Source organism: Manihot esculenta, chromosome 10 (genome assembly GCF_001659605.2).
Source record: "Manihot esculenta cultivar AM560-2 chromosome 10, M.esculenta_v8, whole genome shotgun sequence".
NCBI lineage: Eukaryota > Viridiplantae > Streptophyta > Magnoliopsida > Malpighiales > Euphorbiaceae > Manihot > Manihot esculenta.
Genome location: NC_035170.2, coordinates 6,832,786 through 6,846,811, shown reverse-complemented (window position 1 = coordinate 6,846,811; position 14,026 = coordinate 6,832,786). Strand labels below are relative to the sequence as shown.

The 14,026-nt window shown below is 32.4% G+C and overlaps 1 protein-coding gene across 2 annotated transcripts in view; it reads left to right on the top strand.

The window, feature by feature from the left end:
• The first annotated feature begins 4,088 nt into the window (after positions 1 to 4,088).
• The window catches only part of LOC110624741 (phosphatidylinositol-3-phosphatase myotubularin-1), a 30,752-nt gene continuing 20,814 nt past the window's right edge, over positions 4,089 to 14,026 (top strand). Inside the window, exons 1-6 of one of the 2 annotated variants that reach the window (XM_021770020.2) lie at positions 4,089 to 4,335; positions 4,438 to 4,518; positions 6,562 to 6,636; positions 8,766 to 8,837; positions 12,214 to 12,283; positions 13,533 to 13,582. In XM_021770020.2, the coding sequence (XP_021625712.1) occupies positions 4,222 to 4,335; positions 4,438 to 4,518; positions 6,562 to 6,636; positions 8,766 to 8,837; positions 12,214 to 12,283; positions 13,533 to 13,582 (462 nt within the window). In that variant the 5' untranslated portion in view covers positions 4,089 to 4,221. The remainder of the gene's footprint in view (positions 4,336 to 4,437; positions 4,519 to 6,561; positions 6,637 to 8,765; positions 8,838 to 12,213; positions 12,284 to 13,532; positions 13,583 to 14,026) is intronic. The other variant, XM_021770021.2, reaches the window with a different exon arrangement.

The following is a 14,026-nucleotide window of genomic DNA, read 5'->3' as shown; positions in this document are numbered from 1 at the left end:
AGTAAAAGGAGAGAGGATAAGAAATCTTTTTAGTTTTTAAAAGCTTCAACACACTCTTCCCCTAAAATGAATTTATTTTTCCCCTTCAAGGCTTTAAAAAATAGGAGACATCTTTTGGCAGAACATGATGTGAACCCCTCGAAAGTTGTTACCTGCCCATTTAGTTTTTGAACATCGTTAATACACTTAGGTGCTTTCATTCCTGTACTACTTTAATTTTAATTTCACTTACATAGCTTCACTTATTTGACTTTTGAGCCTTATTATGGTCCATCTTCTTATCTCTCTCAGTGCTTGAATCTCGTCATCCATTCGTATGTATTTCTAGGCCTTGTCCATCAACTGTTGATAAATGGCTGTTGGATTCTTTATTAGGAAATCCATGAACTTTATATATCGAGTTATATTCTTCAAAGCCTCACAAGCTATTTCATGATTCAAATCTTCTACCTGTATGGCCTCAGCATTTAAACGTGAAATAAACCCCTTTAGAAACTCACCCTCGCCTTACTGGATCTTCTGGAGGTTAGAGAAGAGTTTCTTAGGAGGCATACATTTAATAAACTTGAATTTAAAAGCTAAAACAAGTTGAGTAAAATTATTAATAGAACCTAGAATAAAGTATTGGTATCATTTTTGAGCCAAACATGTTAAAGTAGATGGAAAGACTCGACACAGGATGAAGTCATTGACGTCTTATAGTTGTATCGTGGTCCTTAAGATAGCCAAATTGTTAGTGTATTTACCCTAAGCTATTACCTTGGACATTTTGTATGTCATTTTGTTTATTAATAAAAGAGATTTTATTATCATTTTTATTTGTTTGCATGTTACATAATAATGATTAACATCTCTGGTTACTTATTATTATAATGATAATAGTAAAATATGACTAGTATGATTATTAATTGATAATCATGAGATGATTATGTGTATATTGATATAAATCAATAATCATAGATACTTGTTAGAGAACAAAATATTGGATGGATCCACATTGAGATCACTACATGAGTTATTGTTATAAATGAATATCAAGATAGTTATATTTTAATAATTTGACTTGAGATTTTCATAGTTTTCAATATAAGAACTGTTATGTTTTGACATAACCAAATATTGTCTTTAATCGGATAATCATAAAAATTATGATTGAGCATAATAGAAATTATGTAGAGGATATTGAATAATCAAGATAGAATTTGTCCATCTTTTTGAGAGAGATATCTTCTGGGCCCCTCAATAAGTGAGACTGAGAAATGCATGGTCGTGCTCAAATGAATTGATAATGTGATCAATATCATTTGGTTTTATCAGTCTACTTAAAGATCGAGAAATCATAAGTTCAAATATTATAAGTTTGACATTGACCATGACTTATGTTCAAACTAGATATCGTGTGACAAATAGATTAATACATATTCTGTTTAATAGATTTTATCGAACTATCGATCCTCATATTAATTGGGTAGTTATAACGTCTTGCTAGAGGTCATTTATGATTTATGGGTCTTGTTGGACTGGGCATATTATCAATTAATGTGAGCATATTAGATCACATATAAAAAAACGTCATTGATGTACTATGTCATATTAATGGGCTAAGAGCCCTTAGAATAATTAATAATAATATTAATAAATATGCTATTATTATTAATATTAATCGTGCTCAAATGAATTGATAATGTAATCAATATCATTTGGTTTTATCAGTCTACTTAAAGATCGAGAAATCATAAGTTCAAATATTATAAGTTTGACATTGACCATGACTTATGTTTAAACTAGATATCGTGTGACAAATGGATTAATACATATTCTGTTTATTAGGTTTTATCAAACTATCGATCCTCATATTAATTGGGTAGTCATAACGTCTTGCTAGAGATCGTTTATGATTTATGGGCCTTGTTGGACTGGGCCTATTGTCAATTAATGTGAGCATATTGGATCACACATAAAAAAGGTCATTGATGTGCTATGTCATATTAATGAGCTAAGAGCCCATTAGAATAATTAATAATAATATTAATAAAGATGTTATTATTATTAATATTAATTATTTGTGATTATTATAAGATAATAATATTTAAAATATTTGCAGCTTATCTGTAACGGTTACAGATAAAAGATCTTTTCGTTTTCTTTTGAAAAGTACTTATCTCACAGGTATATTAGTATTTGTGATTCTGTGCCTGTTACAATTATCAAAACTCTTTTACGAAAAGAATAGTGTGAAAATGAAAAGATTGAGTGAAAACGAGTGAATAGAAAACACCTTCTTTGAGAACTATACAAAAGCGTGAGAAGAGTTTTTGTAATCATTTTCTATGTTGCAGATTTGGAGCACATAGCTAATCCATCCATTCAGAGAGCTAGCACTTCAGACGTAAATGTTCATATGAATATCATTGAAGGTATTCATTTCAGAAGCAGCACCATCAGTCCGGAATAGTTTTTTTCTGTCAAAAAATAAAAAAAATATAAAGTTACAGTCCTGTTAGGATTTTTGAAATCTAAAAGGTTAGTTTCTTTATCCTTCCTTTCGAATTAAACGAAACACTTGGATCCTGAAAGGGAAAACAAAGATCTTTTATTTTTCCGCTGTGTAATTTTGGGTTACAATGATATCTGGGTTTCTTTAAACAAATGACTTATGGGATCTATAGTTCCATCATATTTGTCCAAACTGCGCAACTGGAACTTTGGTGGAAAGGTCTCCGCCAAGACCTCTTCAGATAAGGGTGGGGAGTCAATCAAGTCATAATATTCCTCTTGCTCCTTTTGGTACTTCTGGACCGCGCGCACCAGCTTCTAGTCTACACTTTTTGGAGTCTCAATCAAGGACTCCTTGTCTTCAACTTTTCCCTTCCCTTTAGACTGGGTATGGGCTGCCTCTGTTTGAGTTTTAGGCATTCCCAGAAAGGTTTCCTCTCTCATCTTGGCAACCTCTTGGGAAGCCTCCTCTCAAGCCTTATATTACTCGAGAGTTGCCCACAGTTTTTGGATGTGCTATACCATTTGCTCATTATTTATATTATTAAGGTCCATCTCTGCTGCCATGAAAGGAGTGTTCTGTCCACTTTCCGGTGTGGAAGAGACAATAGATCCCTATTAGTTGCAGATTTGGTAACTACCCGTGAATTTTTAACCATTTAGAGGTGAACAAGGGATGAATTAGATTTTGAAAAATAGAAAAGAAAATATTCAATAAGCCAGATTCCTCAAATGATCAAAATAATTCAATGGAATTTTGATAATGGAACCAAATGATGTTGTCGAAAATGCTTTTTATGTGATCTGACAACCTACAAAGAATAAAGGTGAGGTGGCTGGTGTCTAGAGGCAACCACTCCGACACTCAAATTAGAAGAATACTTAAGTGGGCGAGTGAAATAAGTATTGTAAGTAGTGATCAGTGAATAGTAGAATGCGTATCTTGAACCTGTATTTTGCATAGTTTTTATACTCTAAAAAGATTAGATTTGTTAGTAGATTTCCCTGAGAATTTGGTTTATATTGACTAGTGAATAAAGAATCCCGTGATAATTAGAATTATGAATATTGCTTTATAACAACCTTCAATGATAAGAAGCAGAATCCTTTAAAACTCTACCAATATACTAAGGTGGGTCTTTAATATAACCGAATACTTTGATCATGAGAGTTTTAATCACTATATTTTAGATGATCAGATTTGGATATCCAAACTTTTTTATTACAGAGATGTCATCACATAAATTAATAAAAGTCAAAGTCTGTTACTCTGTAATATACCTTGAGCGAATACTGAAGCATATTAATATAGTTAAGATAACTAAAATAATAAATCTTTTATTGTCTTGTTTATTATACTCTCAACTTATATTATATTATTCTAAACTTATATTTTTTTGTTATTAAATTAATATACTTTATTTCTAATACAAAGAAATATATTAAAAAGATAATAATAAATTACTTAAAAAGAAAAAAAAAAAATTTCAGGAATTAAAAAGAAAAATAAATTTATATTTGTAAACGGATGGAGTATTATCTTTTGATTTTCCGCGTCACGCAATACATAAACATAATTATTTAATTTTATCGGCTTAACAGGCACAGTTTCCTTCCTTTGAACGGTAAGTGAGCCCAAACGCACGGGTCTCTTTCGCCCCCTCTCTCTCTCTAAAATCATCCAAATCTTCGACGACGGTATCTCTCTCTCATTTCCCTCGCCACATGGCAGCGCCTAAGCAACGCCGATCGACGTCGCTCAGAGACCACTCCACCGAGTCCGAGAAGATGGAGGGCAGCGGTGGCTGGGACGACCCCCTTGATTGGTTCAAGCTCGAGGTTGCAACTCTCTGTATTATTATTGTGATCATTATTCTATATGTTAATACATGTATGTACAAACATTTACATTATTCATCTCTTTCTGTTTCTATGACTCAGGAACCGCACCCCGTCTCGCGCTCTGTTTCTCGTCATGCAAATTACAAGTGTTTACTTGAGGCTGAGCAAGTTATGGTTGAGGTGCGCATTTTGATTGCTTTCAAATCGTTTTATAATCAATTTTTTTCAATTTTTGCGTCTAAATCAAATCTTTGGCACCAGGAAGAGTCGAATTTTACCCGCACTTTTGCTCTATTAGTTTCTACAGTTCGAAATTATAGGTTATAAGTTGTTGATTTTCTGTTAGGAATTGAGAATGATAACCCATTGTATAGGCATTTGATATGATATGAATGCTTGTATAACTAACTTGACTGTGGCTTGAAAAAAAGAGGCTTATAAAGTTCATTTAGAGGGTTGAGGTTCATCTGTTAATTTATTGTGCCAAAAGCTTAATGAATGATCTGATGGTCTCCTTCTAAGCCACAGGCCTTCTTTGCAAAATAGAATCAGTGACGTGTAAAAATGATGATTTTTAAAAAAAAAAAAAACTAATTTACATTCTGTTGTTTTAATTTACTTCTGTATTCATTAATGGGCAATTTGTGCTCAAATGGGCATATTATGGGCTGTTGATCCATATGATGATTACTTGGTGAAACCCACTGTTAACAGTTGAGATTCCTGTCTTCCTGATGTTCATTAACCGTTTCTGTGGAGGATGTACATTAGAGTTTTGCTAGTAAGGCATCTTAATATATTCAGCAATACCTTATTTGGTCCATTACTGTGGACATTCTTTCCTTACAGAAAATATACAACTACATATGACAGATAGGGATGAAAGTTTCCACTGGAAAGCTCTTGTGTTGTCTAAAAACTGATAGAATCTAAATAAAAATGATGGTTACTGCTCATAGAAAGTAATTTTAGCTTTCTGTTAAGTATGTGTCCTGTCCTAGCTTCAATTTCTGGTATCATTATCCTTTAGTACGATTTAGGACATAACTCGTAAGGATGACTTGGGGTTGAATTGTGATACATTGCACTCATGATGTTCTAGTGTTAATAATATGATCAAGTCTAATAAATTTTTTGGTCAGTAACATGGGGCTATACCCGTATAGCCACCTAAACAACACAAGCTTTGGGATAAGCTACACTACTAAGGTCATGAAGATATCATCCCTGCAGGAATGTAAAGGAAAACATGAATCCTTACTGATAATTAGGAGCAAGTCCTGCTATCCAACTTAAGATTATATTATTTAGACAATGAAGACTAAAAATTAATTCAACTAATTGCGGTCCTGAACTGTCTAGAGTTGGACCATAAATCCTTTCTCTCCTTTTCCCCTAACTAGGTAATTTTAAAACTACTTTTGTTATTGTTAATAACTTTAAGAAAAAAAAGTATATTATTTTTAGTTGTAAATTGTAATAACCTGACCAAAAGTGGCAGTTATTGTATCCTTGGCAATTTGCTTGATTTGATTCATGAGTTTGGAATCCAACTATTTGAATGTCCAGTTGTAATCTTTGAACCGAAATGAAGCCTATTCTAGGTCGAATGGTTGTGTTTAATCTTTAATGTTGGTCTAATTTTAAAGTGTTGAATATAATGTTATTAATGTTTTAGGGCTTTTCAATTATCCTTTTTTAACCGAAAGGAAGCCCATTTGGTTATACCAATAGGGGTGTAAAGGAACCTAGCTGAGTCTAGCTTATAAGAGTTTAAGTTTGTTTCATAAGACTGCAATCCCCATCAAGCTTTTATAACGAGCAATTCTTTTTCATTTATATATATAAATAATATATTAACTGTAAAATAGAAAATCTAGTACGAGTGTAAGCAGCAAGCTTTAATCTTTATTATGCCTAATGATTTTGACCTGACCTAACCCTAGGGCTCAACTCTTATTGTCAACTCCTAAATTTTCTTGGTTGGGAACTATTATGTTGCACAAATGGTGTGCGTGTGTACACCCCACATTTTATTAGTTGTCATTCAGAATCCTAGGGCATTGAAAATGTCTTCTTTGCTTCTTTTCCAAGGGCATAGCATCTATGTTGAATGATGACAGAATTAGAGCAATATGTGTATATATATGTATATAATTTTATTGATCTTCCCTTTTGGTAAATGTATAGAGTGTGCATTAATTTTTTGAGTTTTGCTTTTAGGGACGCGGAGTTGTTCTTGTTAATACTGATGAAGCTGGTACTTTGTTGGTTACAAATTTTCGCCTTATTTTTATGGTGAGTGCTTGAGATTCTATCTCTTTCTCTCTCTCTCTCTCTCTCTCTTTTCCAACTTAATCAAAAGATTATACGGTGGATGGTATCTTCTTTGCAATACATTCCATAGTAATTTGTTGTTTTGCTATCTTTTTTTTTTTAACCATACCAAGAACTGAAAGTACTTGTTAATGGAGAGTAACATCATTTATGGCCTATTTGGGCTTATTGATGGGTGCTAAATGTAAAAATGAGGCATATCAACTCCCATCATTGGAAATTTATATAGAACCTGCTCAGTGGAATAAATATTTTGAAGGGTCATTTGCTTATTCAGAAACAGGTTATTGTTTGTGTATTTACTTTATTATTATGTTTTTTTGGTAGAGGAAATTTAGTGAGCTTTCTTTGTGGATATGGAAGAAATAAATTTGGTAGAACAGTTTACTTTTCCTATATGTAATGTAAAGAAGGTTTAGGCATTGAAAGTCTTGTAAATTATATAAATTCTTTCTTGCAAAGTGGTTATGGCCTACACTCCCTCATTGTGTGGGATAATGGAAATGGACTTGGAGAAATAGTGATGAATTATTTACTCTAATTGCTCTTAAGGTTTGGTGATGACTTCAATTTATTTTTGGAAAGAGTGTTATTGTGGCAACGCCTTCTTAAAAAATAAACTCCATTAGTTTCTTTTTGTTGTCTTTATATAAGAGCAATTCATGAGTAATTGCTTCTAGTTTAGGAAAGTTATAGTCTAAGGGAGATAGATTCTTGAAACGTGCCTTTAGTGTGGGAGGTTAAGGCAATATTGTGTAGTGGTGCTTTATTAGATTGGTACATTTGGGAAAGGAGGAAAAAATTTGACATTGAATAAAAAGGGGTAAACTTTGATGCAAAAGTATTGGAAGTTCAAGCCATGGTAATTCCTTTTGGCAATGTCACCGGAAGCTTGGGTCACTTAATTCTCTGTATTCTCTCGAGTCCACAATGCGGAAAGTTGTGTTGGAACAAATAATGGTTGGAAGAGGGGGTGTTGATTTTGCATTAAATTGGAGAACTTTTGTCAAGAAGTTATTTGGTAAGCTAGTTTGTTTTATAATTATCATTTTTTTTTTGACACAGCTGAAGCTTTAAAGTAACACACTCTATACAGAGTGAAATTGGAGTGAAAAGTCTCTTGAGTCCTACTCTAATTAGGAAATTGGAGCTACTAATTAGGAAGTTAAAACAAAACAAATAATTTTAGGAAACCTAGGTAAAATAGGAATATATTAATCCTATTTGGAAAAGGAAATTAAAGATAGATCCTAAATAAATAGAACTCCTGAACACTGCTGCTGCAGGTGTGGAGCTATTAAACAAAGTGTTGAAGCTGATATAGGACTGACATTTTCACATCTGCTGTCCAAGGCATTATATGCCTTGGGTGTGGCTGGATGGTGTTACACAACACACTTTCAACAAGTGCCCTAAACCTTCTGGAACTTGCTAGTTTTTAGTCCTATTCTTGTTCCATCCCTCTTCTGTTTGTCTTTTCCTTGCTTCCTTTTAATGAAAAATGCCCCACATCATTTTTTCTCAGGAGTTTGCATCAGAAATATTTTTAAGTGTTAACCTATCTGTAATATTAATCAATCTGATGAAGAAGAGGGGCATGCAAGATGTAGCGCAATTTTATGAATCAATAACTTATGTTTTTGATGTCTTATGTGGAAAATGTGCTGATGGAGATTAATACATAGAGACATTCCATTTGTAGGGCTAGACTAGAGAAGATGAGTTGTTCTGTTGATTGGTCATTTTCCAGATAGTGTTGTAAGGGTGAAATTTGGAATCTTTCAGGATTTTGGAAACCTATGGCTGCAATTAAATAGATTTGGCTGGACAGTGAACTTATGTGGATGTTTGGAAATTGCTTTTACATCGTTATGCTTTTGGAAAATTTTGCAGATTCTGATAGCTTTATTAATTTATCCATATATTTATTGCACCACCTTTGATACTAGTATAATATAATTCAACTTTTAGATATGAAAAAGGAATGAAGCTATAGCTGCTGGACTTCAAATGATGGTTTTATGCATGTGCTCACATATGCAAACAGTCTATATATTATGAAATTCTTAATTGCTATTTTTTTTCCTAAGAGTGAGGGGACTGAAGATATTGTTACACTTGGCACAATTCCATTGGCGACAATTGAAAAGTTCAACAAAATGGTATATTCTTATCTTTTACTTATTTACTATTATGTGTTATTTATGGCTGCTTGGCTGATATCTATGCAATATTAGAGTGTTATTCAAAGTTGTTTTATACTCTCACTCTTTCCAGAAGATAAATTGCTCCACAGTGCACTCATTTGGTTTACTCTTTGGATCTAATTGATAGCTGTTAAGCTCTCACAAGTAATTTATCTGTTTGGTGAACTATTTGAAAAGACCGCTGATAACTGATAGATACCGATCAATTGCATTTTCTATCAACTTTACTTTAGAACTTTTTCTCATCGGCTAGGATTTTATTTTAGTAGTCCACATTATCCTTTAGTATTTATTAATAATAAAATTTTTCTTCAAATTAATTTTAATATTCTAATATATCATTTATAATTATAAAAGTAAATAAAATATAAAATATTATAAAAATAATTATATTAGTTATAATGTTCATCTTATATGATAAAAATATGTATGTGCATAAAAAAACAAATTATATTTTTTAAATCTTATATATGTTATACGATAAACTATTGACTATATGTATATTTAAGTAATAAGTAAATAATATGATATATACTCTTATTTGTTATTTTACATATCAATAGTAACAACTAAACATAGTTTACCAAACACTTTGGATGTTTTAGTTGCAATTAACCATCTATTAGTTATCGGTAACAACTATCAGTTATCGGTAATAACTATCATTATCAGCTATCAACTGTATTTAACAGTTGTATATTGGTTCTTTCTTACATAGACTGTTGGATTGGAGCCTCTCTAGTTGATTTTCTGATAGGGAAAGGCCTGGTCTAAGACCATTCAAAGTTTATTCTAGAAGAATTAAAGGCATGAGAAATGGGAATCAAGCAGTTGGGATGATTGCAGCAGATGAATGAAGACAAGGTGGGGGATATAGCAGGGCAAGAGTGAGTTAGAGCACTTGCAGACTGTAGTACCATATAATGATTAGCCAATAATGGAAAATGCATGTTCTTTTGGGTATCTTTGACTTGTGGGCAGAATTCTCTGCATGGGATGCTATCATGGGAGTTATAGTTCAGTTGGTAGAATTTAAAAATAATGCTATCCAATAGAGGTATCCTCCTGGCATTCTTCTATTAGCCATTTTAAAACAAAAATAAATTGAATTGAAACTGAATCGAATCGGCCAATTCTAGTTCAAGGGAGGGGGGATTGTAACCAGCTCTCCAAGTAGACGGTTATGGTTCAGTCTAGGAACCATAGTTGTTTGACTAGTTTAGTCATGGGTTTGACCAGGCCGGTTCTGGTCCAGTTCACAGACCGAACCGGACTGTGGCCAGGCCACAGTATAGGTTCAATATGGTTTTGGTTTGGTTCGAACCAGAACCATAAAGAACTTTGGTTTGGTATAATTCTCAACTTTTCAGTATAGTTATTCAATTCAGTTTGGAACTCCCAAGGGTGGAGTGGAGGAGTTAAAAGATGAGACAACTGAATTCTTGTTTGTGTAATTGAGTTAGTGTTGAGCTAAATCTTGCTAAAAATAATTGGAAGGGCCAAAAAGATGTTCTTCAATATGAACATACATTACACTATTTTTGTTTTTTGAAAAAATTATTTGCTACTAGTAATATTTTGCCAAAATGTTACTTCTAAGAGTGCTGACCCATGCTAGATGTTGATAGAAAGAACAAAATTTAATGGCTATCTGCAAATTTTTATTTCACTTGTTTGGGAATTGTGCTTTATGAAACATTAAGCGCATGTTTAAAATTTCAAGAGAAATGATCTGAAATAGAATTTTGGTTTACTTGCATTATGATTAAATGAGAAGCTTGTTGTATTTATTCTCCTATTATATTCTCCCTTTTTGCTGTTTTGTCTTTTGCAGGTTAAAGCATAATATATAGGTCCTTCTTAGCAAATGTATATTTTTTTTTCTCTCGATTGATGCTTCATATGAGTGTTCACATAATACGTTATACAACCTAGTATGCTAGGTTCACCATTGTTAAAGGCGTGCTTGAGGCACGCCTAAGGCACCAAGGGCATGAGGCTCCATGGTCTGCGCCTAGAGACTCTTTGGGCAGGCAACCTTCAAAAGGCGCACCCTGACGCATGGTGTGCCTAGGGCCTTAACAGGCTTAGGTGTCCTGTTCAAAGTTTGCCCTTCTATTTGCTGCTCACACCCAAATTATTGACACGAGACCACCTTGAGGGAAGAAGAAAAGAAGAAGGAGGAAGAAGAAGTCATACTTGCTCCAATCTGTAGGTTCAGATTTATTTTGGTTTCTCTTCCTTCTCTCTTTTTCTTTTCTTCTATGAATCCGGTGCTTCTTTCTTGTACCTCATCTACTTTCTGTTTCTTCCTTTCTTCTTCAGCATTGGCTCCTTTCTTCTTTCTTTTTGTTTCCGCAATATGTGCTACTTCTCTCTGCTGCTTTCTTTCTTTCTTCTTTTATTTTTGTTGTTCATTCTAGCATGGCAACTAGGCATGCTTTTTATTGCTAAGTTGCATGCCTTTGCTCTCAATTGCGTGTTGGGATTTTATTGGTTGGCTTTACAATTGTGTACTAAAGTTGATGGTGGTATTGAAAACCTAATCTAGATCTAATTTGTTTTATTAGTGTATTTTTTCATATAGTGTTCTAAATTCTATTTTTCATAACTTGAATGTTAAAAGTATGTTATCTTTATTTTGAATACATAATTATTCATAATAAATTTATAAAATTTAATTTAAATTGTTTTAAGTCACATTTGCCAAGTTACTATAAATTAACTATATAGTGATAATGAGAATTATAATTTAAAATTAAAATTATTATTTTAATATTGTTTGAATGATAAATTAAATTAATATAATATATATTAGTTATAAGTTTCACTAATATATTTAGTTTAATTAATAATAGTGATGATGTAATAAAATAGATGGCATATAACATATATTTTGTATGTAATTAATATTCTAATACTTAAATTTATGGTGCTTATTTTTTATGGATTTATTATAAAGTTTATTTTTATTTTGCGCCTTGCTTGCTTAGGCGTGTGATTGCTCCTTGGTGTGCCTTGAGCCTTTAATAACTATAGTTAGGTAATTCTTCTCATAATAGCCTGTCATATCATGTGGGTCTTGACCATGTCAATGTATGGCTTATAATTGGAATATAACATATTTTCAACTCTTTGATATGATTCTTTACTTGTTTATTTATTTTTCAGATTGACATTTGATATTAACTAATATGAAATTGGCATTGACATTTGATATTAACTAGTATGAAATTGGCTTCATTATACCACTCACCAATAATAAAGTTCTCTTGATTATGGGAAATTTACTTGCACATTTTATTGTTATTGCTTTGTGGTATATATTTAGGTTGTAAAGAATCAATCAGCTCCTCGTCAACCAGACAAGACTACGTCACGGCGACTTCTCCAGGTCATTGGTATGATTTTAACAGTTTCATTTAATTTATATATATATATATATATGTCCAAATGCTGTTTATACAGGATTTATCATATATTTGAAATTTGGGTTTGAAGGTGGAGTTTGAAATGAATTGATGGTCTTTATTAGATCAGATAAAATTCCAATATACTTTATTTATAGTTTTGGTGTTTCAGTATTTTAGGCAGCTTTAGTCTCATGTGTTGGTGGGTTGCCTGATGATTCAACATTTTGATTATTCACTAATTCTGTAAAGAGGTGCTAATCTTGTTTTTGAGATCATGACTATCTGGCCAAGGCTGAAGTAGATGTTTATAGATGAAGTCTAGATGTAGTTTTAGTCCAGATGGCACTAAGATAAGAGACTTTAAATTTTTTTGATTTTCTTTGAAGTACTCTTTTTGGTTGCTCATACTTCTTGTAGATGAACCCAACCAAACTGACATAATAAAACAGTGACCAAATAATATGGAACTTTATTTTAGATTCTTTAATTGCTGTATTTGCTTGACAATTACTCAAATCTTAACTAGAAAAATTTGCTCAAATTGATATGCAATAACCTAAAAGTAATAATGTCTGAGAAAACGTTAGAGCAATTCCTTTTGGACATATATAGAAAACAAGAATATAGAAAAGCAACAAATAGATATGACTAAACGTCTAAACCTCCAAAGTAAAGATTCAAAGCCTTGCATTCATTTGGTCACTTCTTTGGCAAAGAAGTGCATGCAACTTCTTTGCTTCCTGACAATTAAAAGATTCATATTAATTATTGCTGCTAAATGCTAATGCACTAATCTTCATGTTCTTTTATGAAATGGTTCTATCTAGTATCATTTTGCATTTCTCAAAAACTAAAAGTTGAGTCTGTTAATTCAATTAATTTGATTTTATATTCTCGTGACACTCAAATCAATTCTACTGTTCTAATCTCAAACTAGTTGTTGTTGGCTATGTGGAGCCCATTTCAGGGAAACATCTTCAGTAACATTTATGATTGAAACAAAATTAAATTATTATTTAGTTTAAAGCCAAATATAATCCAGTTTTGTCTATAACCATACCAAATGAACCAAAATTAACCTCTTAATTCTGTTTGAACTGCATAATGTGACCTTGAGCTTCACGCATTGATAATGCCTAATTGGTTCATCTGTCGTCTGCTGGTTATTTTGATGAGATAATTGGCCTTTCGTTTTGACAATACTAACAGGTTTTATGGCTTCTCTTATATTTTTCAGGAAAAGATATGAGAATTGTTGTATTTGGTTTCCGCCCAAAAACAAAACAGGTTGGCTTTGTGTGTCTTACTGTTCTGTTTTCATTCTTTATTTTCTCAAGCATCAATGTTTGTACTGTTCAAGATACCTGATATGAGAAGTGTTGTTATATTGGTGTATTTTTCTACTGATAATCAATGCACTATCAATCAAATTGTAAAAGCACATTGTTAAGCTTGAAGCTTTTTCATCAGTCATCCTCCCAATTATACCCAAGAGATTCCTTCATTGGTCCCAGTACTTGGTGGTTGAAGTTTCCTTGATTGGCCCCAAAGTTGGTGCATTAGATGTTGGTCAGATTTCTCATAAGTCTTAAAATTTTGGGAATTCTAGGTTCAAAAGTTATTGGAGAAAAATGTAGGTCTCTACATTGAATGAGGTTTGAGTTTATCAATTCTTGAGGCAAAGTGAAGGATGTGTCATGGCTGAAATTTGAAAATGGATTCTTGGAGTTT